Source organism: Halichoeres trimaculatus, unplaced genomic scaffold, assembly GCF_033239565.1.
Source record: "Halichoeres trimaculatus isolate MK-OKI-2021-1 unplaced genomic scaffold, fHalTri1.1 fHalTri1_scaffold_8, whole genome shotgun sequence".
Taxonomy (NCBI): Eukaryota; Metazoa; Chordata; class Actinopteri; order Labriformes; family Labridae; genus Halichoeres; species Halichoeres trimaculatus.
The window spans coordinates 28,541,480-28,569,380 of NW_027437186.1; the positions used below are offsets into that span (position 1 = coordinate 28,541,480).

Sequence of the window (27,901 nt, forward strand, 5' to 3'; positions counted from 1 at the left end):
TACACGTTGCTAAGGAAGTGCGTTCACAGTACACGTGGAGAGAGCGCTACAAAATAAAAGTCGGAGAATGTTGATAAAAATGGAGAAAACAGATTTATGTTTTTTCTTTTTTTATGTTTTCTCTTTAAGAATAGAATACTATTTTTAAATGGATTAAACGTTGTATTCCAGTTTAGTGAAATAAACGGAATTTCTTTCTTTCTTTCTTTCTTTCTTTCTTTCTTTCTTTCTTTCTTTCTTTCTTTCTTTCTTTCTTTCTGCTAAATCTGATTACACACCCTGAAATGAAAAACCTAAAATTCTAGCTAGATGATCTGTGAAAATATAGAGTTCTATCATGAAATCGATCTGAATTTGAATGGTCTTTGCATAGTCTTTGTAGGCTTTGCAGCCCCTTTTTTGTCTCTCCATTTCTTCAGTTTAAGTAAAACTGGTCAGTTGTCTTGATATGAGCCACATTCACCTGACAAGTCCAGGCACTAAAGAAGAGCATTTTTCTAACCCCATTCGTGTATTATTTTTTTCCTCTTACAATCAATCTAGGTGTCATTTTTTTTTCTTTAATACCGAGAAATAACTGGATCAGAAGTGTGTTAATGCTGTGTTCTTGGGTATCTCAATTGTCAAGGGCCTTGGTTCCTCTTCCACTTATGTTTGTTATTAAAGCAGAAGATTTTATGGGAGGACCAACACCAGTACATTCTTTGATCTTAATGCGTGTGGGGTTAAAGTTGTTTTCTTTGGATCTAGTCTGCAGAGATGGAAGACGGTTACTGAGCAATTTATCTGAAGGGATGAAAGGAAGGGGCAGTTTTCCTTCAGGGGTGGACCTCACAGTTTATTTCACTAATGCTAAAATCAAAAGGATGCAGGGATACTTTAACTAGAAAGGATATTTCCAGATTCATGTCACTAAACTGCAAAAATCACCAAATACACACCTCAAAATCCAATGGTTAAAACTAAAACTTTGTGCTTGTTACTTCTATCAAATTTCATTAACTCTTTCTGTCTGTCCTTGTTATTTTTGATGCGCAGAGGAGAAATACTGATCCAAGTTATAAGATGTGTTCTGACCTGCAACCATGACTCAGAGAGAAAATGGTTGTAGATGAGCAGAAACAGAACTTGAGAATAAGATCCGTTCACTGCTGTGATCTCATGTTGTGTCTATCTGTTTTGTAAGATTTTGTTGACATTGGTGTCTTTTACTTTGCCTTAAATGGATAAAACAGATGAGGAGAGACAGGAAATGTGGGGAAAAGAAGAAGAGTGTTGTTTTGTTGTGTTGTGTGAATGTGGTCAAGTTTTATGAAGTGTCATTAGTGTTTCTGAATAATTATGTTTGTAAAAAATGTTTTTCTGTTTATAAGGTATCTTGTCTTGAGAAAATAGTTCTGTTTGTCTGTTTTATGGTATACTATTGTGTTCTGTGGAGTCTTGCTGTGTTGTGTGAATGTTGTCTACATGTGTTTTATATAAAGCCACTATGTTTGCTTATAATTTAACATCTTTTCAAGTGTTCTGTGAAGCTGAATTGTTGTTGTTGCTTTTGTTTTTGTGGGATCTTTTCACCTTTTCCTCGTATTATTTTGTTTTCTAAACCATTCTTATGTTAAATGCTGCTGTGTTTACTGAAATTTGACCCTAAAGGCCACAATAGTTATGACATTATTCCACCTGCAAAATTTGAATTTGAAGTATAAGCTCCTTTGAACATAATTCCAAATTTAACTGAAAAGACTGTTGTTGGAGTATAATCTTTTTGTATTATACTGGAGGTAAATGCACAACAAAGAGAGATTCCAGGACTTTTGCTACATTAAGACAGAGCTCTTTCATTTTTGTGATGATTTTTTTGGCAAAGAAATGTTATCATTTTATTTGAGGTGCGTTTTGATGTTACAGTCACAACATATGACTATATTTTAACCAATATACAAAACTTTGCACGCTAAGAGAATATTTTTGTTTCCTGACAGTCTAAGGACACTGTAGTTAAGTTCCACTGAGAGGATCTTCAACTCTGTTAAAGCTGGACATTTTGCTTGATTAAAATATAAAATGTGCAAAACATTTTGTGCAGGGAAATTAAAAGTGGAAGCAACAAAGTTACACAATAAGAACAGAATTATCCAGCAAAAAAAACAACAACAATTTGATGCATGAAAGATGTTTAAAGTTTGGATCACTTTGAACATCTGAACATCTCTCCACACTCAACCTTTTCTCCGAGAGTTCATTCAGTGATCAGGAAGGAATTCCTGCTGCTCAAAGCGGGCGGAAAGTAGGCACGTTCTGGTGTGAAGAGACATGCTGGAAGGGGGCTTTATTAAATGGAGTAAAATAAACAGAGGGAGCTGCTGCAACACATTCTGCCAAAGCTACAAGCCACAGGAATCCTACAGGAAAAGAATACTCACAGTGTGACGCTTTTTTTAATCCGACCCCAAAAAGCGGCTCTGATGATGCAGACTAAACAAAGTACCACTCTGTAAACCACCACATTCACATCGGGTCATCACAGCGCAGCTCGTGACAAATTGACCTGACAGCTAGATTATAGACTATATAGGCAGCTGTACAATAAAATATGATGGTAATTATGAAGAAAATAGGCACCGAGCCAGACATAAGGTATAATAGTAGGTGTAGGAATGAAAAAATAAAGAAAAAACATGTTTTCGTTATGTGATGCACAACAAACAACAACATGCAACAGAGTAAAAATAGGCATGGTGGATAAAAAAATATGTACAGAAAAGCATACATAGATAGATGAAATTTGCCGATCCTGATAATGCTTCTTTTCTGCACACAGGAGAGAAGCTAAAGCGCTTCAGAAGTAAAATCTTACACCTGCTATACGTGTTTTAGCTGCAATAAGGAAGAAACAAAGGAAAAACACATATATAGTCAACATTTCAACATTAACAAATCTTTTTTGGACAGGAGAATGACACGGCTGCACTTAAACCATAAAAGTAAAAAACCTTCACAGAGCATGAGCTGGATTAAAAACATACATTCTCTCAAGCCATAAAAACTTTTCTAAGAATGAAATTTCTAATGAGAATTATTTTTTTGTTTGTATTTCTGAGAAATAAAAGGAAAAAGGTAAAATTTGCGAATTCTAAAACTAAGGGGACATACAAAACAAAAAAAAAGGAAACAAACAAAATTAAAGGGATACTAAAAAAGAGATCATAGAGAAACCTGTTGCTGCTACAAGACATGTTTTGAGCTTTAAACTGTATATGTGAAAGTAGCTCACATTTTAGCTGTGAAATGCAAAACACAAGTGCTTGCATGTATCAACCCCAACCTGTTTGTATGCAGGTATTGTGCTTGTATCTTCATTCATGATTTATTTTGCAGCTTTGCACTTGTGCAGGGGTCTGCAACCTGCAGCTCAGGAGCCTCATGCAGCTCTTTGACTCCTTTTCAGTGGCTCCTTGTAGTTTTAAGAAAATATTGTTTAAATAAAGAATTTTCTTTCTTGCAGAGGGTTTTCATGATCAACAACAATGACACTGAATAAAATCATGATTTTTTTTTTCATTTTGTTGAACTGAATATGTATCACATCTTGCAATGAAGCCTGTCACCTCCTGCAACATCAATAGCCCACCAACATACCTTATACCTTAGGCTAATCTCAAGTTTTACACTCCTGGTAAGAAAACAAACTCAACAAAAAGTCAAATCTGGTAGAAAAGAAAGAGAGATTTATAATTCTCTGTGGATGGATTACTTAAGTGTCAACACGCTGGATTATATGTGGCAAGAAATTAGCAAACAACAAAAAAGTTATGAGTTGAGTGACATTATCAATACATGTTATCAAATTCATGTCTTCTTTTGATAGTTCTACAACTTCATGAATTCAAATAACTTCTTGTTTAGATAATAATGCAATATATGTAAATACGTATGGATTTTTGTACACTATATTGTCTTTATTGTAAAGGTAAAGTAGATTTTGTGGCTCCAGAATGACTTACATCCAGGTGAGATGACGCAAAATGACTCCTTTGATAGTAAAGGTTGCAGACCCTGCACTTGCGCAATCCCCTCCACTTTGTTTGCACCTCACGCCTGTGTTGTAAGGGTTTAGTCTTTTTCTTCTCTCCCTTTATCAGTTCATTGAGTCTTTTTGCATCTTTCCTCTTGTCTATTATAGAATTTCAGTTTTTTAAAAGCACATTTTTGTTTGTTGATTGAACCTTTCCGAATATGCCTCCATCTGGCTCCTCTTCTCTTGTTTTGCTTTTAGCTCTGACATTAGTCAAACTCTTTGAACACACTACGACCAAATCCCTGTACTTCAGATCTTGACATGGTGATAGTATTTAAACTCTATCTTTAAGCTTTAAAACCACCCATTACCCTTAAAAACAAATTGTGATTTTTATCATTAGACAGTGATGTAGACAGACATGATGATATAACCCCTTCAAATAAATGTACTAAAGCAAAAACATCTCTGAAAAGCCATCAAAGGATTAAAGGCTATTGACATAAGGACTCACATAAACATCAGTTGCTGTAATTATAATTCCTGGCCCCTGGGCTCACTTTAAGTTGGGGGTAATTTTCTGCATTTCTCTGTAGATAATTGTGTTCTTTTAGTAATTACGGTTCTATGATTATAAGTAGGATATGAAAAACATACATTTCAAGCCTGCATTAGATTAGAGGATGTCTAGCTGATGTCTTGTAGGTGCAGTTGCTGGCGTAAATCCACTTGTGTTGTAGCCATGACGATAACAATTGCCTACACAGTCAAACACAAATAGATCCACCTCTGTTTGAGGGCACAGATTACCGTAACTCTGTAGAGCAAGTCAACTTCATGCTGCTTACCAGACATCAGGGTGTCTCTGCTGTTTCTGCTGAATAGAGAGAAAGAGAGACACTCAGTTTATTTGTCTTATTTCTAGTCAAAACCATCTCTTTACACTTTTTTTTAACCCAGATGTGGATTCAAGTCTTGATATAAGACATTCACCTGGAAATGTTGTGTGATTTTAGCTTACAGTGAGTTTTCTAACCTACACCTCAGGCTTCAATACCAAAAGACTCTGATATAGCTAAAGATTTTCAAGAGCAGGATCACTTAAACACAGATAAAACCTTTACACCTCTGAGATAAAAATGGCAGTCTAGATTTAATGAATTCCTCTTCTTAGATTCTTTATGAATGATCTTTGTGCGAAATGTTGCACAAAACTCTACAACACTGACACCTAGTGGTTTGGTTTAAGTACTGCAGAAGAGGAACAGGTGCAACTTCATCTCAATCTTAATTTTTAAGAACAGACATGTGCAACAGTATGTCAACTTTGGAGGAATTTAAGGTTTTTTTAAATTATCATTATTATTTTCACTTCCTATTGATCGTCATTCCTTTAAAATAAAATTTTACCCAGACAGAGCAGCCCCAAAACTTTCACTAAAAATTGTTCTGCAACTTTTTTGAAACTTTTTTTCTCATGAGTCAGAAGAAAGGACTTGATCTGAAGTTAACTTACTTTGTAAATAAACTACGATTGAATGTCCTGTTAAGTTCCTGGTGTCACACTGTTGGATGCCTGTTTTTAAGTTTTAGTCCTTCATCATAGCCTGAAACACTGATCATTCAGGGGCTGCAGTATTTTACTTTTAACCGCTAGATGGCCCTGTTGTCAAGGAATAACTTTAGTTAAGTTACAGCCTAAAAGTTGTGCTCTGAGATTTGAAAGAGTTAATGCATCCTTCGATGTTGAGTGTCAGTCATAGCTTCATATGGTTGCTTTTTACAGTAATCATTATATATTACTATAAATTATAGAATAGATTATGTATAGATTGCTAATGTTAGTGTCGAGAAACCACTAAAGGAAAGCAAATGGTGTATTTATCCATTTGTTGACACCTGCTCATGAGTGAATGTGACTACACTATTTAACCAGCAGGTGGCGACATATGACAATGAGTAGCTCACTCATGGCCCTGCTGCCGGTGAAGGTATGAAGGTATGAAGGTACCTTTTTAATGAATGAAAGTTTGTTTTGAGTCAGTTTCATTTTTTTTTTATTCTAGTTTCTCTCGGTGTCAACTGCTTAAATCTGGATCTAGTTGCCCTTTATCATGAAAAAGTGACCAACTGGTCACTAAATGTGTTTATATTGAGGTTAACAGCAGCCTTTAATTGTGTGTCAAATCATATTTTCCAATTACTTTGGCTCAGTCATCACTTTATATTCTGTTTAAAATCAAATCAGCATTGAAGCTCTTTTAAAGGATCAGTGTGTGACTCATGTCGTCTCTAAGCCTCAGATGGTAATTTTCAGGATATTACACAGCAGAGGGGCGGAGAGCTGAAGAGCCTCCACAGTATTTCCCTCAGACTGCCGAGCTCACAATGACAGAGAGCGACCGGTAGAGCAACATGCCAGATTCTGGATTATTTCTATGGATTATATTTTCCCTATGGGGTAAGAGTTCCTTTATGTTTTCTTTCTTTCTTTCTTTCTTTCTTTCTTTCTTTCTTTCTTTCTTTCTTTCTTTCTTTCTTTCTTTCTTTCTTTCTTTCTTTCTCTCATCACTGATATACTTGCAGGACTAACAGTTGCCGGCAGTGTGAGGACTCTTCCTCATGTGATGAAGTACCAAACAGTGACACCTCAGAGGGTAAAAGATTCATCTCAGGTGGATGAGGCTGCTCCACATCAGGTAACAAACTTTGTTCACTTATTATTACTACTCGGGGTGCGTTAAAGTCTCCTTACCTCTCTTTCTTTGTCTTTGTGTGTGTAGACTTATCCTGATGTAGTCCGGTACTCTCTGATGATTTCAGGGAAGAACTACACGTTGCATCTGGAAAAGAACAAGTGAGAAAACTTTGTCCTTATTATTTCATTCACTTTTTCTCCTTGTGTCTTTATGACAATGATAATGGTTAAATAAAATCTTCCACTATTTCAGAGATCTTGTTGGGAAAAACTTCCAAGTGACACATTATTCTGATGATGGCACCCCAGTCACAACTACTCCAGATCTTGAGGTATAAATCCTTGTTATATTTAACTCTCTGGTTTCTATTCAGCTTGATTTATATTGGATATCTTGTAATGCACATTCTCAGACTTCAGGCAGATAAAACTCTGAATTTATTCAACTGTGCATCAGTCAGCCTGAATCACCGTTTCTCTTCTCTTCATTCATTTCTTTGAGCCATTAAATGAAACAGACATGTGGGTGATTCAAAGCCTGAAAATAGGGCTTCCTGGCACTTGAAACAAAATTATTTGCAAGTTTGAAAGTAAAAGACATCCGGTGCCAACGGCCCACATAGTTTCTGTGGTTTTTGTTGCGTTTGGCTGGCTGTGGGAGAATGTTGGTGTGATTAGTTTCTTGTCAGTCTAGAGTCAAAGTTGCAGCTCTTTGGTGTTAAAGGAAAGAAGGAGGGTTTGTCCAACACAGTGCACAGTTTGACCTACTTATTGTTATAAAGCAGTTAATGTTATTTGATTTGCCAATATTTAAATTCTCTTATTTAGACATGTTGAATGTATAATCCTGTTTGAAATGTGCTTGGGACACCACAGAAGCTTATAAATAAACCACAACTCCTGACACAGTTGCAAAACCTAAGGCTCATTTTAATAGACAATAATATAAAAAAAAACCTATATATTTATGGCACAAAAAAGGGTATTCAGTGTATTTAACTTGTTATTGTGCTCCAGGAAGTTTGTTTTCAACTATTTGAATCTAAAGATAGCATTTTCTTCTTTGTCTAACACTTTGGAACAACACAAGGCCTACATACCTCTAGATTTAACATGCTTACTTTGAGAGTTCCAGTCCAATAAAATAACTTGCAGTACGTACGGATAATTTTACGACATCAAAGACATTACTTCATTAAATGTAGTGTTTTTATCAAGAAAAAGATCACTGATTTAGGTGAAACTTACTGTCTCAGTTTTGTAGAAGTATAATAAAGATGTGATTTTCTGTTTCAAAGAAAGTGTTATGTATTAGTTTAAAACAAGCAACTTGAGGCATTTCTGCATCTTGAAACAAGTTTTATTTTGATGCAACTTTAGGTGAAAGAACCAGTGATATACTTTTAAAACAAGGTTAGATGTTTAAATCTTTGTAGTGAAGACTTTTTTGCACTGTCTTCATCCCAGTTAGAACTCGAGCTGCAGTGTTTTGGACCAAGTGATGAAATTATTGATAGATAATTTCTTGTTTAAGACAACTTTTCCTAATTTTTCTTTGAGTACACTTTGTGCTGAAATGCTGAAAGCTTCTTCGGGGATATCAAACATCATGACATCAAATTTCTCAACAACTCAGTTCTTCTTTCTGCTCTGTGATGACACTCACTGCAGCTCAGGTTCACAATGTGGAACAGGAAGTGACAAGATGTCGTTTCAGCATCCTAGGACACTTTGAACATCATGATCTTTGACAAGTTTCAAAAGTCTGATTGCCAAATAAAAAAGGATGTTATCTAAAGAAACACCCAGGATGTGTGACGAGCGATTGGTGTTTTTTCAGATCCACTGCTATTATCATGGACACGTCATGGATGTGGAGGACTCGTCTGCCAGCGTGGGACTCTGCTCAGGAATAAAGTGAGTAATGACAGTAGTATTTCTTTTACATCACTAATTACAAAAGGATTATTGCTTTCCCGATAAGAACTCTGAGTTTAATTGAGCTCCTGATGGTTTGAGACCGTGTCCAATCTACAGTCCCACAGCGTCTGCTTCAGAGCTGTGTGTCCAAAACCTGTAACATGATGTTCAAAAGCCAAAAAAACCCTCTGGTGCTGTTTTTCCTGCTTTAAATGAGGTTTCTGTTAGAGAAAGCAGCTGTAAGAGCTGGATAAACCAACATGAAAAAATTTGAGTCTTATGATCAGCTGATGTTTGAGAGTCAAAGATGTTGAAAGTCTTGTTCTGGTCCACAGGGGCTTTGTGCGACTCCAGGATCAAACGTACCTCATTGAACCTCTCTCTGGTGCTGAGGCAGGACAGCAGGATGCTGAGGGGCAGAGTGACAAGGGTCTTCATGCTGTTTACAACCACAAACACCTGAGGATAAAGAGGAGCTCCTGTTCTCATGGAAACACCACTACCTTCTATGATCATGGCGCTCGTTCGTCTGGACTATTCAAGCTGAGCGGTCTGGTGAGGAAACAGAGACAGAGACACAGATGGATTATTGTGCTGCATGTTTACACAAAATCAAGCAAAAATCAGGGAAATATCAACAACTAGAACTAACAAATGTGTAACCATCATTAAACAGATCTAAGATATTAAATATTGAACCAAAAAAGGATCAAATTTCCGCAAAGCAAAGAGTTTTGGATGCACTCAACACCAAAATGTGGTTGTTGTCAAAAATAAAGCTTAAAGTTAAGTCAAAATAGACATCAAGAAAGCAAGAGAGGGAGAATAAACAGGTTCAGGCTCATTCAATTTGGGGGAGTATTACTGGAACTTGTAATTAGCATCATTCACAGACATAATTTGTCATATCTCAAGAGACAGAGCGATGTTTTGATTACAACCCTTTCAAATGAGTGTAAAATTCATGTTGTTGCTTTAAGCAGCAAAACCTTGCATGGGCAATGGATTAACTTTAGGAACTACATGGAAGAAATCCATTAAATGATGTTCAAAGATAGATTTTGAATTTTACATTCCCAGTTCTTAAATATGATCTTCAGCCTTACAGTTTTTATGTACTTCATACTATTTATGATATCGTGAACTTGATTCATTTTCATTTTGAAAGACTGGAATATTCTGAATTGGTCATCTTGTTTCTGTGATTCAGTAGCCAACTTCTAATGGACACTCTATGAACTAAATCTCTGTGCCAAAAATGGGGCGAGCCCGCGAGCTAGTTCAGGCAGTCAACTCGAGCAGCACTGCTATTCACATACCACGTGTCTCACACGTCATAACCATCTTGCAATCACACTCTCTCAATTGGGCGGTCTATTTAAACCGGGAGTCTCTCATCCCTCTCTGCCTGTCAATGCCTTGGCTGCCCTGCGATTGTAATGCTGCATGTTTCTTTGCCCCCACCACCACCCCAGCAACCACCTGCAGGCTCCGGGGGGATTATGTTCACAATGTTTTGCTCATCACTCCTCAATGTCACCATGTAAATTTATTGTGAGGGGTGATGAGGCCGGAGCCTGGACGCCAAACATAAAATATATTTGCTGCTAAATAAACAATTCAAACGTGAGTTGTCTGACTGAACTGTAAAAGCTATCAGATAAAGGATTGCATCGTGGGCATCCAAGGACTCTAATGAACACAGTGATGTGTTTTAAGGTCTCTAGTGGTAAAAATATGACCAGGGCACTGCATTAAAAAAACGGTAAAGAATGGTGAGAGATAACATTGCAGTCAATGAGAGTAAAAACGGTTATTTTCTTGACATTTGGCCGCATACTGGCCGAACAGTACAATCTTTTGCTTAGATATTCCCTTTGTCTTAAGAAGGAGAAGCCAGGGGACATTCCAATGTCTTATTTATGTCTGTGGAGTGAAGTTTGTGGATTTCATGGCAGTTTGTTCATGAAATGTCTTCAGTCTCATCAGCTGAGTTCCTCACTCTAAATGTTGATATTACGCACTGTGAGAGCTGGGTTTCATGTGTAAAACCCCAAAAGTTTATGTTGTTTAAACAGTAAAATCTCAAAAACTGTTTGAGATATTTAAAATTTGAATCAAAAATAAGTAGTTGAATGATGTGTGGACATTTTGAAGCAAAAATAAAAGTTTGTAAGTGAAAGTATGCTGAAGTTTTAGCATCTCAAAGTTGAAGATGTTTAAGCCAGACATGCTAAAGTTTTCTGTTCATTTCAATGGACAAAAAATTCTTTCAAAAAGTGAAATAAGTCAAAAAAAAGTTTAAGGGTCGAAGATGTGAAAAGTCATTGCATAGAAAAGTCAGATCTTCTAGAGAAGCTGAAAAGTTTCCAATGTGAACAGTGAAAATCAGGCAAAATACTTTTAGCACACATTGTAGAGAGAAGAATTTCAGTTCAGAAACAAATAGATGACGTCCCAGAGACTAAGTCCATGTATAACACAATCTTTGATCTCAAACCACCATGAGCAGAGACCTTTGAAGCAATTGTTGAGGCAGAAACCTTGAGCAGAACAGACTCGTGTCAGACAGACATCTGCTGAGACTGTGTTGAGTTGGAAAGGATAACTGAAACCTTGAAAGACATATTCAGTCATATTCCTGATGATATCTCTACTCCCTTGTCATTTAGAGAAGCAGAGCTCAAGTCAAAGACCGCAAGAAAAAACCCAGGACGGTGGAGATGGTTGTCGTGGTCGATCACACAGAGGTTCGAGCCTTTATTTTCCCTCTTTTACTGAGTTTTTCGATGTAATGAGGATTTTTTTCCCTCATCTTTAACACCTGAATACTTTTCAGTTTGTTACTGATTTATTTTTACTCACCTTTTAGTACAAGAAGTTTGGCAATAAGAGGACGGTGGAGTCCAGAGTGCTTGAAGTTGCGAATCATGTGGATAAGGTACGTTTGTGTCCCTGTGTTAAAGTGATTTCACTGAATGTTCCTGGAAAGAAAAGAAAGAGAGCTTAAGTTTGAATCTTTGTAACATTTTGTTCAATTTGCCCTCTGATCCAGTTAGTCTTGCATCAGAAACACAGTGATTGAGTATTTTCACAGCAGCACATAGAGTAAGAAATCTGTCCTGATACTATTTGTTCTTTTCTGACTGGAATCTGCCCAGTAAAGGAAGGAAAAGTTCTCTCACTGAGAAAATCTAACTTTAACTGTGAATCTTCACACCCCAGCTGAAGATTTTCACACATCTCACACTCTCCTCTGAGCGTACTCTGATAAAGTAGAGCCAACATGGCTGCTTCTTCAAGCAGCTCTAGACTCAACAGTGATTTCCTGTAGTAGAAGAAGCTTCTGTCCTTTAGTTTTCAGCTCCACATCTTTGACTTGTTGGATTCAGTCTGAGGATTTTTAAATCTGTTTCAGCTGTATCGACCATTGAACATCCGTGTGATGCTGGTTGGGGTGGATATCTGGACTTACAGAGACCAGATCGACGTCAGCTCAACTCCTGAGGTCACCCTCGGACGCTTCCTGGAGTGGCGGCAGCGTAACCTCCTGCCGAGGACACAGCACGATAACGCACAGTTCATCACGTAAGATGCAACTTTATCAAACTAGTTGACATTAAAGGTTAGGGTTCACATTTACAGCCTTGATCACACCTCAAAACAAGCTCAGGGTCTATGAAAGGCTTCAGAGGAGTTTGTTTTTGGTTTACCAGCCTGTACTGGTAACGTAGTCTATGTTAGTTTCTATGCTAGTTTCCAACTCTTGTCCCTAGTTGGGCCTTTATGTTATTAGATCATAAAATGTGCATTTACCAGCAATAAAACGGAAATAAGTTATCGGATAAGAGTAAAATAAAAAACACATCAACCTAAAAAACAACAAATTCCCAGTTCAAATGGGAAATTAAAAACATTGCAGACTAAGAATAATTATTGGCAGTTAAATGTAGCTCATATGATGTCTAATATTTTTTTTGTTTTAATCAAAAATAGGACTTAAAACTAGCTTAGATTCAAGATTTTGGAGTGAAAGCTTGCTCCTTTGCCAAGAAGGTTATAGGAAGGAAAAAACTAGTCTCTTCACTATAAATATAAGCATTTTTTTCTCAGATCAAGCACTTGAAAGAAGGAGTATTACCTTCAAACAACCATTTGAAGGGTGTTTGTCTTAAATCTGCAGAGGTTAGAGGATGGCCTCATGGTGTTTCTATTTTCTTTAACTCTCAATAATTTTTTTATTTGTGTGTGGTTGCTTTTGGTCTTTGCATCTCAGTTTCCATGCTTCTCTTTGTTTTTATTGCTGTTTTCATTATAACTTATAAATAATGCACTAAAAGTGTTGTATCTGCATTCACACCCAAGAAAACTCCAGGATGGTAAAAGCAGACCCTAAAGTAAACTAATTTGAAACTGACGTTTATACTGATCCTATTCTTTATCCAGAGGCGTGGATTTTGATGGCTCAACTGTAGGCTTAGCCAACACCAACGCCATGTGCACCTCCAACTCTGGAGCTGTCAATGAGGTAAAGAAATATTTTATTATTGTCTTTATGAATGAGGATTTAAAAAGGGAAATGAATGTTGTTGGTTTCAGTTGATTGTTTTTGTTATCCCACACACGCAATCAGTGCAGAAAAGGAGAATCGTGCAACTGTGCAACATTTCCCAAAAGTTCTTTAGAAAGTTTCGATTCCACTCGGTCGTGGTGAGAAGAAGAAAACTGTTTAAGTTTTTATGTGACGTCTGTACAACTATCTTTTTCTTCTTCAGGATCACAACACTAACTCAATCGGAGTGGCCTCCACCATCGCACACGAGATGGGTCACAATCTGGGTCTGTCCCATGACACAGAAACCTGCGTCTGTGGCTCCTCCATGTCCAAAAAAGGCTGCATTATGTCAGAAAGTGTTGGGTAGGCTCTGCTTTTCGTGTATAAACTGTAAAAATGCTAAAACTTAGATGTTATAGCAATGTTTGAATGTGATTCCTGCAACCTCTCCTCCCAGCTTTGTGTATCCAGAGCAGTTCAGCAGCTGCAGTCAGGAGCAGCTCACCAGGTTCTTGGAGGAGGTTGACCCAGCCTGTCTGCTGGATTCTCCTTCTACTGATCGGGTCTACGGAGGGCCAGTGTGTGGGAACGCCTTCCTGGAGCCTGGAGAGGAGTGTGACTGCGGCACTGTGAAGGTTTGTGCTTCAGATCCTTGGTATTTGTGTAAAAAAAAAGGCAAAAGGACGGAAAAAATTCAGATTCAACTTATTTACAGTGTTAGAAACATAAGTACAGGCACTGCACTTCAAAAAAGTAGTCAAAGCAAGTGTGTCTGTCTTATTTTAAGTCAAATTTGTTTTATTAGACTTAATAAGAGCCACATTCAATTGATAAGTCTAATAAAAGTGAGATGAATGTGGCTCATATTGGGTCTAATGGACAGATTTGACTAATAATAAGAAATTAACTCTTGCTTAGATTTCAGTTTTTGCAGTGTATAATATTCTCACAGCGGTAAAGCAACCCCTAGCCCTCTTACAGACATTTCTAACTGAACTAACTAAACTGAACTAAACCTTTCACCTGGTACATGGTTTAAAGTTCTGCTTTATTTATCCTTACTTCAAAAGAAACTTCAGCTCGAGAACACAGTGTGTTTTGTCGCAATTGGTCTTGATATGAGGGGGTGGCTTGTAATGATGCAGGATACAAGTATTTAGTGATATATTTAAGATGATGTGACTGTTTCAGGAAACTGAGAAGTGAAAAGACAAAATGTAGGAGTTAAATTACAAAAGGATGTACTGCAGTAAAATAAAGATCCAACAGCTCTGTTGATGAGTTATTTGTACTTCCTTAATGCCCATCTGTGCTCTGAGAACAGATCCTAATATCCTGCATGCATCTGTCTGTCTTTCTCACAGGAATGTAAGAACCCCTGCTGTAACGCCACCACCTGCAGACTAAAAGCAGGAGCAGCGTGTGCAGAGGGAGAGTGCTGCCACAACTGCCAAGTGAGTAATACTCACTATTCTTTGTAGATGCATGAAATCCAACTGATGCTAAATGTGTTACCATAAAGCGAGACACTGTCTGACTGCGCCGTCTGGCCTGTTGTCTGTGAGCGTGTATATTTCAATAGTTGGTTCTTCACCATCTGTGTTTGTCTCCACTCTGCAGCTGAAACCAACAGGCAGCGTCTGCAGACTGAAGACAGGAGATTGTGACCTCACAGAGTACTGCACCGGCTTCTCCGCCTCCTGCCCAGCTGATGCCTTCACGCAGAACGGCCGCACATGCAACCGGGGGAAAGGATACTGCTACAACGGACAGTGTCCGACCCGGCAGGAGCACTGCAAGAGGCTCTGGGGTCCAGGTAGAAACACCAAAGATGAATAATCTGAGGCTGACTTTGTGTTTAAAACATGAAACCTTCTATAGTTCATCTGTTTTAACTGTGTTTAGATGCTGAAGTAGCTGCAGATGCCTGTTTCTACCAACATGGAGGCTGCAGAAAGATGCTGTATGGCCAGAGATGTTCAAACCGGTGTGTAAGAAAATACAAAATTAGCCACAGTGTTCACATTTTCGTTATATTTATGATGCCTTTTATGACCGATGCTTTGTGTTTGGTCACAGAGATCAATCCTGTGGGACGCTGTTTTGTACTGGAGGCTGGGAATTTCCTGTTACATCCATGAAGTCATATATACAGTTAGGAAACGGGGACGTCTGCAATGAGGCCAAAATGAAACCTGAAGATAACTACCCAGCAGATCTGCCTAAGGTGCCCACTGGAACCAAGTGTGGGGACAACATGGTGAGGAGACAACTTACAAGGGTCCTAAATGTGTCTCCACTGCAGAATCAAGGGTCGAAAATAACTTTCTTTAGACCTCTAGACTTTTTATTTTCCTCCAAAAGTCCCTGCTCCAAGATTAGTATTCTTAACAGCAGGCATGAAGGCAGACCTTTTCAGTCGAGCTGGAATCAAAAAGAGGTATACACCACAAGCTGGTAGCTCAGCGCCACTTGCCAGAGTCTTAGTGCCAGTCAGCAAGTGCCCCAAGCCTGTTGTGCTGCCAAGCCGGTCACCCGGTGACAGGTGCCGCTGGCTGAGTGCCACATGCTGGTTGCTCAGCCCTATGTGCCAGTCGCTTAGTGGCAGCTGCCAGTTGCTCAGGGCTATGTGCTGGTTGCTTAGCAGCACATGCCATCAGCTTAGTGGATTAAGCCGGTCACTCAGCGGCTTACGCCATTTTCTACAGTGTATTTTTAATGTGCATTTCTGCCCTAACTTAATTAAAAATGCACTGCAACACCGTATTGAAAATACAGGATTGTTTACACTTTGTCTTGTTTATTCTTTTGTTGGGATACGTGCAATGCTTTTGAAATAACAGTGATGCATTTGCCTATCTATTCCGTTGTGGCCAAAGCACAAAGTCTAGGCTACTTCTTGGTGAAATACTTAACAAGTCGCAGACTTCTAAAGTTGGGATAACTGTCATTGTACTCACTATGTCTTTATATGTCTTCTAGGTCTGCTACAACCAACGGTGTCAAGACATCAACAGCCTTAAGGCATACGGCACAGATGACTGTTCAGCTAAATGCAGCAACAACGGGGTGAGAAAAATGTTCATTTAATCAGACTGCACCTAAAAACCAGTGCATGATGCATCAGTTAAATAGAAACTAAATGGGATTAAGAAAATAAAAAAATGTGTAATTAAGTTGAAAAAAAAAGGACATGAAAACACATAAAGATCTTTCTTTAGCTGGTGCAGGATGAATAAGAAATTCTTGTTATTTGATTTGAGGCCTTTTGAAATGATGAGAAAATAATTTCCCTGTTGTCTGTGACCTCTGCAGGTCTGTAACCATGAGAAGAAGTGTCACTGCGACCCCGGCTGGGCCCCGCCTTACTGTGACGTTCAGCTGACGGAGCTGCCTGAAGGTACGGCACATGTTTGGTTGGCCTGTCGACAGATGTTAGCACTGACACTCATCATCAGTGTGTCTGACCTCTTAATGACCACGCTTCACACAAAGCTGTGTCTCTGCTTTTCACTGAGATTCAATACTTGAAGCAGACTTCTCATGGACTCTGGAACAATAGTGCTCTGTTCTGACGAGCACAGACAGACTCTGATTTGATGGAATTCCCCTGGTTAACTGCACTAACCATGTTACTCAGATTGTTCTGTTTCCTGAGCAGGTGACGTGTGTTTCTAAATGCTCATCCTTATGTAATAAACAGAGCTGGCAGATATACCCACTTTATTTATCTGAGAGGAAGTACAGGTACCCGTGTAAAAACAACAACAACAAAAAAAAAGCTCTAACAAACTTCCTTAATTGGCTTTTATCTAAGATTAGAGTAAAATCAAGCATGCACAAAAAGATGCTTATGGTGATAAAGAAAATTTAGACCTACGACGCCTGCTGAAACCACTGGTAAAAACCTCGGCATTAATCATCCACAGTCTCTTAAAACCTGAAGGTTTTCTGGAACAAAATTCAAAGTTGCTTAAAACTTCCTACAATGTTCCAGTGTGTACATAAGAACTACTACTCAAAGTCCACTCACTTAAAGCTCCACAAAACTTTTTTGATGTTTATGAAAAGCACTGAAATTTTTATGGATCTGTTTTTATGATATACAAAAGCAAAGGGCACCAGAGCAGGGATGAAACTGATTTGATCTGTTTAGGGATTTTAAATACTTGGAACTGGGGCCAGGAAGTGTCAAACCAAAACTTTTAAGAAACAGTTATTTTCACATTTTTTACTTGGGACGTTCATGATAAATGCTACATTTGATTTTCAAAGGCTTCCAGTAGAAAACACGACGTAAGCAAGTAGTGGACAAGAGAAGCACACAATGCTTTGTCCACAGGGGGCACCAAATCTGACACAATTTAAAAGTTCCTCACAGGAGCTTTAATTGCAGTAAGAAGGTGATTGAAGCATGTTGCCTCTAACCTCTGACAGTAGATGTGTGTTGCTGTGTGTTGCAGCAGGAGGTCATGTGGTGTTAGCTGTGTCTTTGGCGGTTGGCTGTCTCCTCCTGATGGTTGTGGTTATCAGCAGTCTGATGTGCTGCTTGAAGAAAAGACGACCTGCAAAGAGGTAAAGAGAGACATGAATCCATGTGGATGAAACCTTTATCACCTTTGTGTCTAACTACAGCGTCTTTCTCCGCAGATCCCTTCAATCCACCTCAGGACAGTTCAACCCGTTGTTTCAGTCGAGCAGTACACGCAGCAGCCCTCGAGTTGGGTCGACGCAGATCAGCAAGCCCATATTTGTGGAGTCTTCAGCCACCCAGGCTTGTAAACCTCTGACGTCTTCTCCTGGTAGAGCCCAAACTGGAGCTCTGAAGCCCAGCAGAGCAGCTCCTGAAGTGAGTGCTTCTATCTTTTGTGCATTTCTTGTTCCACACTGCAAGAAATCAAATCTTACCAAGCATTTTTAAAGTGCCTTATCACCTTACTCCTTTTTCTGTCTCTTACAGCCACCTAAACCAGCTGCAGCTCCTTCTTTTTCAAAGACACATCAGGTACTTTAAACTAGTTTTTTGAGTGATGACATCTGAATTAACACTCAAAGCTCTTTGCTGTTGTGTGCAGTTTTTTAATCTGTAAATATGTGTTTTGCTTTAGGTTGTAAGGCCCTTCATGCAGACAACAAACATTTCCAGCAGACCAGTCTACACTGAGGTAAAATTTGCAAACATTTGCTCAACAGTTTTGCTGAATGACACGTGACTTTGGTTTTTTAAATTAATTTTGTCCTCTTTTTTCAGAATAAGCCTCTACCTCCCTCGAGACCTCTGCCACCTCTTACAGCCAAACCAGTGAGTCACATTATGACTATGTCTCCATTGATGTTCCCCTCTTTATATTCTGCAGCTCTAACTGGAACATCTGCTCTTTTCAGATCTCAAAACCAAAGCCTCCGATGCCCCCCGCGAAGCCAAAGCCCTCTTCATCCCCGTCTCCTCTGCCTCACACTCTCCTGGTATGTATGCAGACAGCAGTCAGACTGTCCTGAAAAGCCTCCAATTTCTGACATTCAGACATTCCTGATGTTATTCAAGGCTTCACGTTTATAGGGATGTCTGCGGTTTTGGACATTGTTCAACATAGCAGTGTAATAAAAAAAAAAGCAGAGGCTCAGTGTTAGTGAGTCAGAAAGTGCAACCAGTGGACTTAAGTGTCATACTGGAGAGGAGGCTTTTGCTCCAACACAAAGAAACTCCACGTTTGCTTTTCTGCTTGCTCCAGCTTTTCTAGTATAAACCAGTGACACCAAATAATGATTCAGATCTTTAAGAAGTTGTTTGTGTTTAAATTGTATATCCAGTGAGCTCTTCTTTGTCTAGAAATCAGGCATTTTGTTAGATATCTGCAAAGATACTCTGTCCTCCAGGTCATCATGATACAAAGATGCTTCATAAAATGCTTTCTTCATAAATTTAGGCTAATGGGCCCTCATTGGACCCAAAAAGAGGTCTTAACTGTCCTCTTGGTAACCAAAATGCTGGCTAAAGGGCCCTCTTTGGATCCAAAACTCACGTAGAAGTGCTCTCATAGCAGCTAAAATTTCTGTTCATGAACTTTCCTGGACTTGTTAGGTAAATGTGACAGAAGTTAAGTCATTTAATTCATTTTGTTACAAAAACTACAGCTTAGTTTGGGTTTTTGCAGTGTGTAAAATTCGTCTGACTAAATAAAATCAGGGTAACACACATCATTTGGTCGTTTTGATGCAAAAATATAGTAAATAAAATTGAGCAAATGGTATTAACCAGTACATCTACAGGGGATGTACTCAAATGAAAATAAAAATAAGCAATAAAAGCTGAAAAAAGCTACCTACACTGGATGTGATAAACAAAAGAATCTGTAAAGTTTGCAGGAATGTACTTTGCTTACAATGTGAAAAATAGAAGTAGAGTGCAATGTAAGCAGTTAGAAGTCCTGTGGGGTTAACTCCTAAAGTTAGAGACAGACAGACAGCATGAGTAGCTTGTTTGTTAACTGTGTTGTTTTCCCAGCTTGCAGGCAGAGCCGCCCTGATGCCCCCCAGCCGGCCCAGATGACAGAGGGAATAATTCATCCTGGTGTAAACATGATCGTCTGACAGCAAATGCTGCTGCTGACCCGTGGAGAAGGACCTGAGTTCCTCTCAGGAGACTCTTCTCTGTTTTCAAAGAGGAGACTCAATCCGCTGAGGGATCAGCAACAATAAGTGACAGACCTCTCCTGTCACTTTTCGTCTCCTTGAAGATTACTGCCGTCTGTGTCTTGCTTATGTAAGCCTTCAGTATGTTGATGAAAACCTGAAGAAGTGATTGACAGGCTGTACGTCTGTGCTTTATAGATGACAAATGGCTCTGCCGCCATGATGATTTTTTTTCTTTCTTTAAGGGAAACTTTTCTCTGCCTTGATCCTCCATATGTGAAGACTATTTGAGGAAATTGCACTATTGATGCTGTATTGTTTTACTAACTGTTACAAACCCTTCACATGGATTAGGTACTCATTTTTTAAAGACAGAATGTGAGGGATTTTATGGTATTGCACCAATGTTGGCACTTTACAGATTTTTTTTTTTTATGTTTGTGACGTCTTCTTGAACTTTTTGCTGTTCAAACATTGGTATGCTTGACTTTGTGCGACGAATTTTTCTCATAGTTGTTTTGTTTTGCATTGATACATGTTTTTGTTTGTTTTTTTTTTTGTCTTTAAGGGATTTTATATTGTATTTTCTATGCAGCAGAAATGATCACAAAGTTCTTCTTAATGCCAATGATTGTGGTCTTTGACTTCAGTTTATTTCATTTTATTTTAAACACAATTTCCTATTTATTGAGATCTTCTTTATTCTATAAAATGGCGCTTAAAACAAAAAGTATTGAATTAATAAAATCAATGTTTTTGCAATTTTCTGCGTCTTCTTATCTGTACACTTCCACCTTAGGAAGAGCGGTTGCTAAGCAACGCCTCAAACAACCAGGTCCGAGGGGAAGCTAACAGGCTAGTTAGCCTAGTGTGTAGCTGCACAAGTAAATTAAGCTGTAAGGAAAATGGACCGAGAACTTACCGAAGAGGATTTGCAAGATTTGTACGCGTGGATAGACAAAATCCCCCTCTCACGACCCAAAAGACACATCACACGAGACTTCAGCGATGGAGGTTTGTGGGAGTTTCCGGTTGGCTTTGCTAACAACTCACTGAGAGAGTTTGGCACGCTTAAACAAGACTCAGGCGTTAAATTAACGCACTTCAAGTTATAAATCAACCCGTTTTCCTCCTCGTTGATTGTTTATGACATAAGTCTCCGTTTGTTTATCTATTTACCTATGAGCTGACAGTGCCTCTTCATTTAACCCTGTGCAGTGATGGCTGCAGAGGTGGTCAAACATTTCCTCCCAAAGCTTGTGGACCTGCACAACTATGTTCCTGCCAGCTCCACACAGCAGAAGGCCAGCAACTGGAACCTTCTCAACAGGCAAGACAAAAAAAAAAAACCTCAATACATGGAGATCAAAGTTGTTGAGTTTTTTTGTATCAATACATTACTCTAATGTGAAGAAAATTGAAAAGTAACTTTTCTTCCTTCATTGGTAGATTTTGTTGCTCTTTACAAGAAACTCAGGCTCATTTTTGTATTTTAATATCTTGAAATTTTTACACTTTACTGGACTTGCCAGGTGAATCTGGCTCCCTTTAAGTCAAATTTAGCTAAAAAGTAAAGCAAACATTTGTTTATCTTCAACTTAAGGGGAGGACTTGTACACAATCAGCACATTATGTTTCCTCTCAGCCGCTCAGAGAAGCAGCCTGACTTTGTCCTCACATCTCCTCTCACAAGAAGAAAAAAAACACTCAAACAAGAACTGCAAACTTAAGTTAGTGCTAGAGACAGAACATTTGTTGAGGACTGTGACGGTTCCCTGCATCTGGTCCTGAGAACCAACCCAACACACCCACTCACCCACTCCCTGGACGGAGACATGGCTCACTGCCAGCAGCAGATTTACGGCTCCTATCTGTAAACACTGTGGCCCTTATAGTGTTTGTCATCACTCGTTAAATCACTTTCAGTCTGCTCCTCCTATTGTGTCTACTTCTGTCAATTGGAAACATGTGTTTATTATCGTTTATTTATTTATTTATCTGCTCTGGACAGGAAGGTGTTTTCCAAGCTCAACTTTGTGGTTCCCGAGGAGACAGTGAGAAAGATTGTACTAAACACTACAGGAGCGATAGAGCCAGTGCTCAGAGCCCTCAGGGAGAAGATAGAGAGGAAACTCGAGCACACAACAGAGAACGCAATGACCCACAATGTATGTTGCTTAAAGTCACTCCTTTATGAACTCTGACAGACAGTAATATCCTATTTTTCTCATATTAAAACCTCCAAGCAGTTTGTCGCTCCTGGTGGAAGTCAGATTGCAAATTATAACATTTGCGTTTTATTCTCTGTAATTCAGGGACTGGAGTACTTTGACCACATGAACCAGGACAAACACTGCACAGGTAAGACTGAGATTCCTTGACGTGTGATTTCATGTCTTCAGCACCCAACACAATCCTTACATTTGTGGTTAAATTTACCCCAGATTTAGTCGTGGAGCACATTTTGTAGTCATTATGTCTCACAATAAACCAAAGAGGACAAAAAGTCAGCCATACATCATGCACATGCTGCATAAACTGAAAACACTGGTCTTAAAGTCTCTGACAACCCCCCTTTCAGAGCTATGTTTCTCCAGACTACTTTTTGAGGTCCACTTCTGATACTGATGTAAGCACTGTAAGTGGTGGATTTGTACACCAGTGAGCCTTTTTTGTGAAAATTCTCTCAATAGACTTATTTGTGCCACATTCACCTGACAAGTCCAGAAAATGTTTCATTTCAAGATATTTGCAAATATCCCACACACATGCAACGTTCTGGTACCAGACCTTCTTTGGACAAATAGTTTGCATCGTGAAGCCTTTGGGTTTCACATCCTTCAAACACTGGCACCTAATTGACGGTGATGAACAGATCCTCCCTGTCACACCTAATGCTATAATGTTGATTAGCTGAAGGCTTGTAGCCTCACCCTTTTAAGATGTTCTGAATCACTCTGCAAAGTGTTTTTCTGATTAAGGCATAGACTGTATAAGAAATGGACGCAGTGTCCATGAGGTTACCAATCTTTTTCTGAAACAATTTTTTTTAGCAAACTGTCGCGAGGGGCCATATTGAAAATGAGGCAGGCTTTGAACGTCCTTACTAACAGCCATAAGGCACCCGCCTGTCAATCAGCCAAGCTTTTCGTCTCTGATTAGGTAAACTTGCATTTTTAATATCATCTAAACTGCATGGTAAGAAAAAATTTACCTCTGTAGAGTGTGTGCCAACAGAGAAATTAGCTGTTCAGATGGGAGACATATTTTGTACCAGGCTGTAAACATGTTTGGTTCTTATGTAAAATCAGTCTTTTTTTGGCTTGCTGTATATGTGGTTTTCCGGTACTTCCAGAGCTAGCCTCAAGTGGACACTCCATGAACTGCGCTTCCTCATTGCTTCATATTTTCATATTTTTAGATCAGAGGTTTCCACTTGGATAAAGGTGTTGCACCTGCTTACTGAGTTTTTCCTGCAAGTTAGAGAGTATGCAGGGTTTTCTTTTGCAAACTTTGGTGCTCTTACTCCTCTCTCACACACATGGATGTATGAAAATTAATCATGAAACTATAAACAAGTCCATTTTCATTTTTTTTATGATATGAAAGACAAAACAGATGACTAAGTTTTATCACGCTTTTTCACAAAATAAGACATAAGCCTGCTTAGATGTCTGTTTTTGCTGTGTGCTGCCCAAGAAAATATCACAGATTCACTGCTGAACCACCTTTTGTATATGCAGACCACTGCAGACTAGAAACACCACACAAAGACTGCAGATTTGGAAGCTTTGACTCAGCTGTCAAGAGAAAACCAGTGATATTCACATCATCTGTTTGTGGTTGGGATGGTGTGGCTGATCAGTACACATATGGTATAAACACTTGATACCGATTCTTTAAAGAGCATGAATTCAGGTCATCGGGCCAGTGTTCAAGAAAAAGGCACCACGGTGGTTTAGTGACCCTTTTACTGGATCAAGTTTCAGTCCATCTGGATTATTCAGCCTCACGCCCAATCACAGATGACAAATTCTTCAGAAGTTTCTGACCTCAAGAAGTCTCTGTGTAATGAGGAAATAAAGTCAAATACAGAAAACAGAAGCGCTGAATTAACAAGAAAAGGATGACTGTATCCTGACTTTATGCCTCATGCAGGATTTTTCCTCGTGTTGGTGTCATCTGTGGAGTGTATTAGCTGACACACACTGTCTGTGATCCTGAGTGGAGCTGCAAAGTCCAGAGTTTAATTTCTTTTTTTTGCACAGGAAGGGAAATGTGTGTAAATTTAGACTTTTTATGCTTTTTATGTATCTTACAGCTGACAAACCCCCAAAATCAGCATCTTTAAGACATATAAGGTTGTTTTTAAGTCAGAGGGAATCGCTTTAAAGGTCGATTCTGCCTCCTGGAGTCATATTTTTCCACAATCTTATCTACTTCCTGCCTGTTTCAACATTGTCAGAGCTTTTTTTCCTCTGATAACATTTCTCTGTGAATGTAAGCTTGACTCAGAGATAACAGTGACCACACAGAGATGTAAACATACCTGCATTGACCACATCAGACACGGCTGATTAGAGAATAACAGGAGCTTTGAGGAGTGCCCCTCTTCCGTTTCCCACACCTCATCTGTCCCTGAACGTACCCTGCAGAGCTGACCTCAGACCTAGGCCTCCTCCCTCTGCTTTTTCCTCGTCTATCTACACCCAGTCCACCCTCACACACACAGACGGAAACACACAGGTCCTCATATCAGCTCCCCTCATCACCAGATGGCCTTTATCACCCGCCTGAGCTCAGCACTGCTGGACTTAAAGACCTCCTCATGTCACCCTACATCTCCTTATCTTACCCCTTCCCTCTCCCTGCTCACATTTCACCTCTACCTTTTTTTTAAAGTTCAAAGTATTTATTTGAGTTTTCTGTCTTTGTTTTTAAGTCTACATCACAAAAGTTTTGTTTTTTTTCCCGCAGGATTTTATCCAAACGAAGCCAAACTCGTGGCTCAGCTGGCAGGAGATGAGATGAAAAAGGATGAACACATCAAACTAAAGAACAAGTAAGACCAAAAATGATGACTTTATGTGGTTGAAATGAGTCAGATGTTTCTTTTGTAATGATAACACCTCTTTGTTTTCTGTAATTGCACAGTAAACCTCAGCCAGCAGCGCAGTTTTACCAAAACATGGACCCCGCTTTACGACTCATCCTGCAGGAAAAAGAGAAATCTCTCCTGGCTTTGCAGGAGACTGTGGAGGTAAACACACACACAGACATTTTACCCCACTAACACACAGACACACAGACACACACACACACACACACACACACACACACACACACACACACACACACACACCACACCACACACACACACACACACACACACACACACACACTCACACATAGACACACAGACGCACACACACAGACACACAGAGACACATACACACACACACAGATGAATCCGGGAAAAACTCAGCTGGACGATATTGATGCCCTGCAGGGAAGAACTTGGTCTCAGACACACACTACCTGTAATAATGTTACAGATGTGTGTGTGTGTGTCTGTGTGTGTGTGTGTGTGTGTGTGTGTGTGTGTGTGTGTGTGTGTGTGTGTGTGTGTGTGTGTGTGTGTGTGTGTGTGTGTGTGTGTGTGTGTGTGTGTGTGTGTAGGTGTGTAGGTGTATGTGTGTGATACATGCATCATGAGCTGTGTCAGCTGTGGTCAGTGACTCAGTACCACCTCACAGGATGTAACTTTTTTTCACTCTGCTGTGGCCACATCTGCACACAGAGGAGAAAAAAAACTCTGCTACACGTCCTTCCTCCTTTTGGAGAAGTTTTTGTTTCATCAGTGAGATAATTTACAGCTCTAGAAATAAACTTCCTCTGCTATCATCACATCCTTTTACGTCTTTGTGGCAGATTTTGCAGATGAAAGTGAACCGGTTGGAGCACCTGGTCCACCTGAAGGACATGAGGATAGAAGATCTGACGAAGCATTTGGACATGTACAAAGGAAAAGGCAAAGCACACTGAAACAAACAGAAGCAACTTGGATATATGACACACATTCATACCCAGTCTCAACTTCAATAAACCCTGACATCATGAAAGAATGGACTCCAAGTGGAGGATCAGTTCACAATTTTTTTAGCTTTGATCCCTTACAGTAGTGTAAACACGACACAAAGATTCAAAATGTGTGTTTGTCAGACCCAGTGATAGAAACAACAAAACAAAATTCAGATAGGGACTTTTTTAAGGAAGAAAAGTAAATCATTCGAATAGACGTGAAATTTTGGTCTCAAAAACCAGAAAACTGTGTCTCTTTGCGAGACACAGAAAATGGTTTGAAATGAAATCATTGCAATCATAGGCAGATATTTAAACAGAAGAAATCAAATAAATCATGAGACTCTCGAAAAAAATGGAACTGATGGTTCTTCAGCTCACTTTCTAAAAGGGACAGTGCATAGATTGTAGCATCATTCACCAGATCAGACTAATGGAAAGGCAACATAACATATGCACTGCAAAACTGAAATCAAAACAAGTGTTTATGTCTTATTATTAGTAAAAACATCTTATTAGACTCAATATGAGCCACATTCACTTGAAGATATATGAAGACAAAAGTGACGCTAGATTTTTTTTGTAAGAGTGAAGAAAAGGTTTCTCTTTTTTTTTTTCCAATTAACTTTTCAGGGATTGTAAGGACTTCCTCAGTGATCTTGAAAAAGTCTCACATCTAGATATGCCTGATCATAATCCACAATTTAGAATGAGATTATCAGCACCAGTATAGGTTATTCATGAATGCTATTTGTCATCTTCTCAGTTAATTGGACAGGACCAGACTGATTTACAGCACATCAGAGTCTCTACAAAAACACAGCGCTGACTGATGAAGTTCAGCAGTGAGAAGAGAGATCTGTGTTTTTCTCTAAAAATGATTTCTTAGATTAGTTTTGTAGTAATGGTGGACACTGGAGCCTAACTGTCAGACAGAAAAAGAACAGAGGAGCAGAAGAAGCTGAGTGATAGAGCACGAGCTAATATAATAGTGTTAATGTTCATTCCAACCCACAGTCAGCAGTTATTCTGCAGTGATCTGTTCAAACTTGAGAGTCTATCAGTAAAATGTAGAGTGAGGTTACGTAAGCTGTACTTGGTAGATGACTGGCAGGACATAACCAGGATTCAGAAATATTATTCATTACAGACATGTCTTTGAGCTCCAGGATGCAAGTAGTGATAATTATAACTGGCTACTAAACTATGGTACAAACTGATATAGTTTGCTTGTTGTCACGTTTCAAACCATAACTCTACCTAACTGTTGATAAATACCTTACCTAATGTCATAATGGATAGTCCTCAATGCCTCTTTAAGGAACCCAGGTGTCATTTTTGTCCTTTAATTTCTTGAAGCTAGACATTTTTCTGTTTTCTTTAGTCTGATATTAAGTATTATAATATGTTTTTACCTTTAACAAGACATAAACACTTGCAGTTTTTGTAGTGTGTCTCTATAGGAGTGGGCTGCTTTCCAAAGAAGCCACCATCTGGCACCGACATGTGTCTACAGCAGCACAGAACTGACAAGTGGCTGCTTCAAAATGTACCCGTTTGAAGACAAAGAAGAGAGAAGTTGTCATGTAGAAATGGAGAATCACACTTATGAGCAAGATATCACAAATATTCCCACTTCAGCACACTGGACCTTTAATTTCAATCAATTTTCTAACTAAACATTTTTCACACCTGTAGATATGCATCAGATGTTTTTATGTGTAAATGTATTCTAAGTATGTTGTTCTTTCTCTTGTTTGATAAAAAAAAAGATGTTTTTGTGTATCTTTTCTCCTCCTGGAGCCTCTGTGCCTTTATACACACTGTGATTTCTGACTTCAACATGCCCAGTAAAACATTAAACATATCATCTAATTTATCTTTTTGAATAAGTGGTGAGCACTTGTCCAAAGTGGAAATTTACTTCTGCAAATAAAAAAACACGCACCATTGCGTTCCAACACTGTAATTTCCTTTTGTTTCAAAAAGTTTAAAA

General features: G+C 38.9%; 2 protein-coding genes and 1 long non-coding RNA gene across 3 annotated transcripts; 2 read left to right on the forward strand and 1 right to left on the reverse strand.

Moving 5' to 3' along the window:
- The first annotated feature begins 6,404 nt into the window (after positions 1-6,404).
- adam8a (ADAM metallopeptidase domain 8a) lies at positions 6,405-20,447 on the forward strand. Its single transcript, XM_074676503.1, has 25 exons — positions 6,405-6,479; positions 6,605-6,717; positions 6,802-6,875; positions 6,970-7,048; positions 8,557-8,633; positions 8,972-9,191; positions 11,309-11,386; positions 11,509-11,577; positions 12,055-12,224; positions 13,083-13,164; positions 13,412-13,554; positions 13,649-13,826; positions 14,556-14,645; positions 14,812-15,007; positions 15,097-15,178; positions 15,271-15,451; positions 16,174-16,260; positions 16,507-16,591; positions 17,655-17,766; positions 17,842-18,040; positions 18,152-18,196; positions 18,300-18,356; positions 18,443-18,493; positions 18,577-18,657; positions 19,697-20,447. The coding sequence occupies exons 1-25, from the start codon at positions 6,434-6,436 to the stop codon at positions 19,739-19,741; spliced, it is 2,640 nt and encodes an 879-aa protein (XP_074532604.1). The 5' UTR covers positions 6,405-6,433; the 3' UTR covers positions 19,742-20,447.
- Positions 13,716-21,034, reverse strand: LOC141795566 (uncharacterized). Its single transcript, XR_012598617.1, has 3 exons — positions 20,747-21,034; positions 17,620-17,756; positions 13,716-13,842 (listed from the first exon to the last, which is right to left on the reverse strand). It is a non-coding gene; the product is annotated as an uncharacterized LOC141795566 (long non-coding RNA).
- spef1 (sperm flagellar 1) lies at positions 20,670-27,800 on the forward strand. The gene is made up of 7 exons (XM_074676505.1): positions 20,670-20,838; positions 21,043-21,154; positions 21,836-21,992; positions 22,140-22,185; positions 24,802-24,886; positions 24,979-25,084; positions 25,756-27,800. The coding sequence occupies exons 1-7, from the start codon at positions 20,730-20,732 to the stop codon at positions 25,867-25,869; spliced, it is 729 nt and encodes a 242-aa protein (XP_074532606.1). The 5' UTR covers positions 20,670-20,729; the 3' UTR covers positions 25,870-27,800.
- Positions 27,801-27,901: the final 101 nt, after the last annotated feature.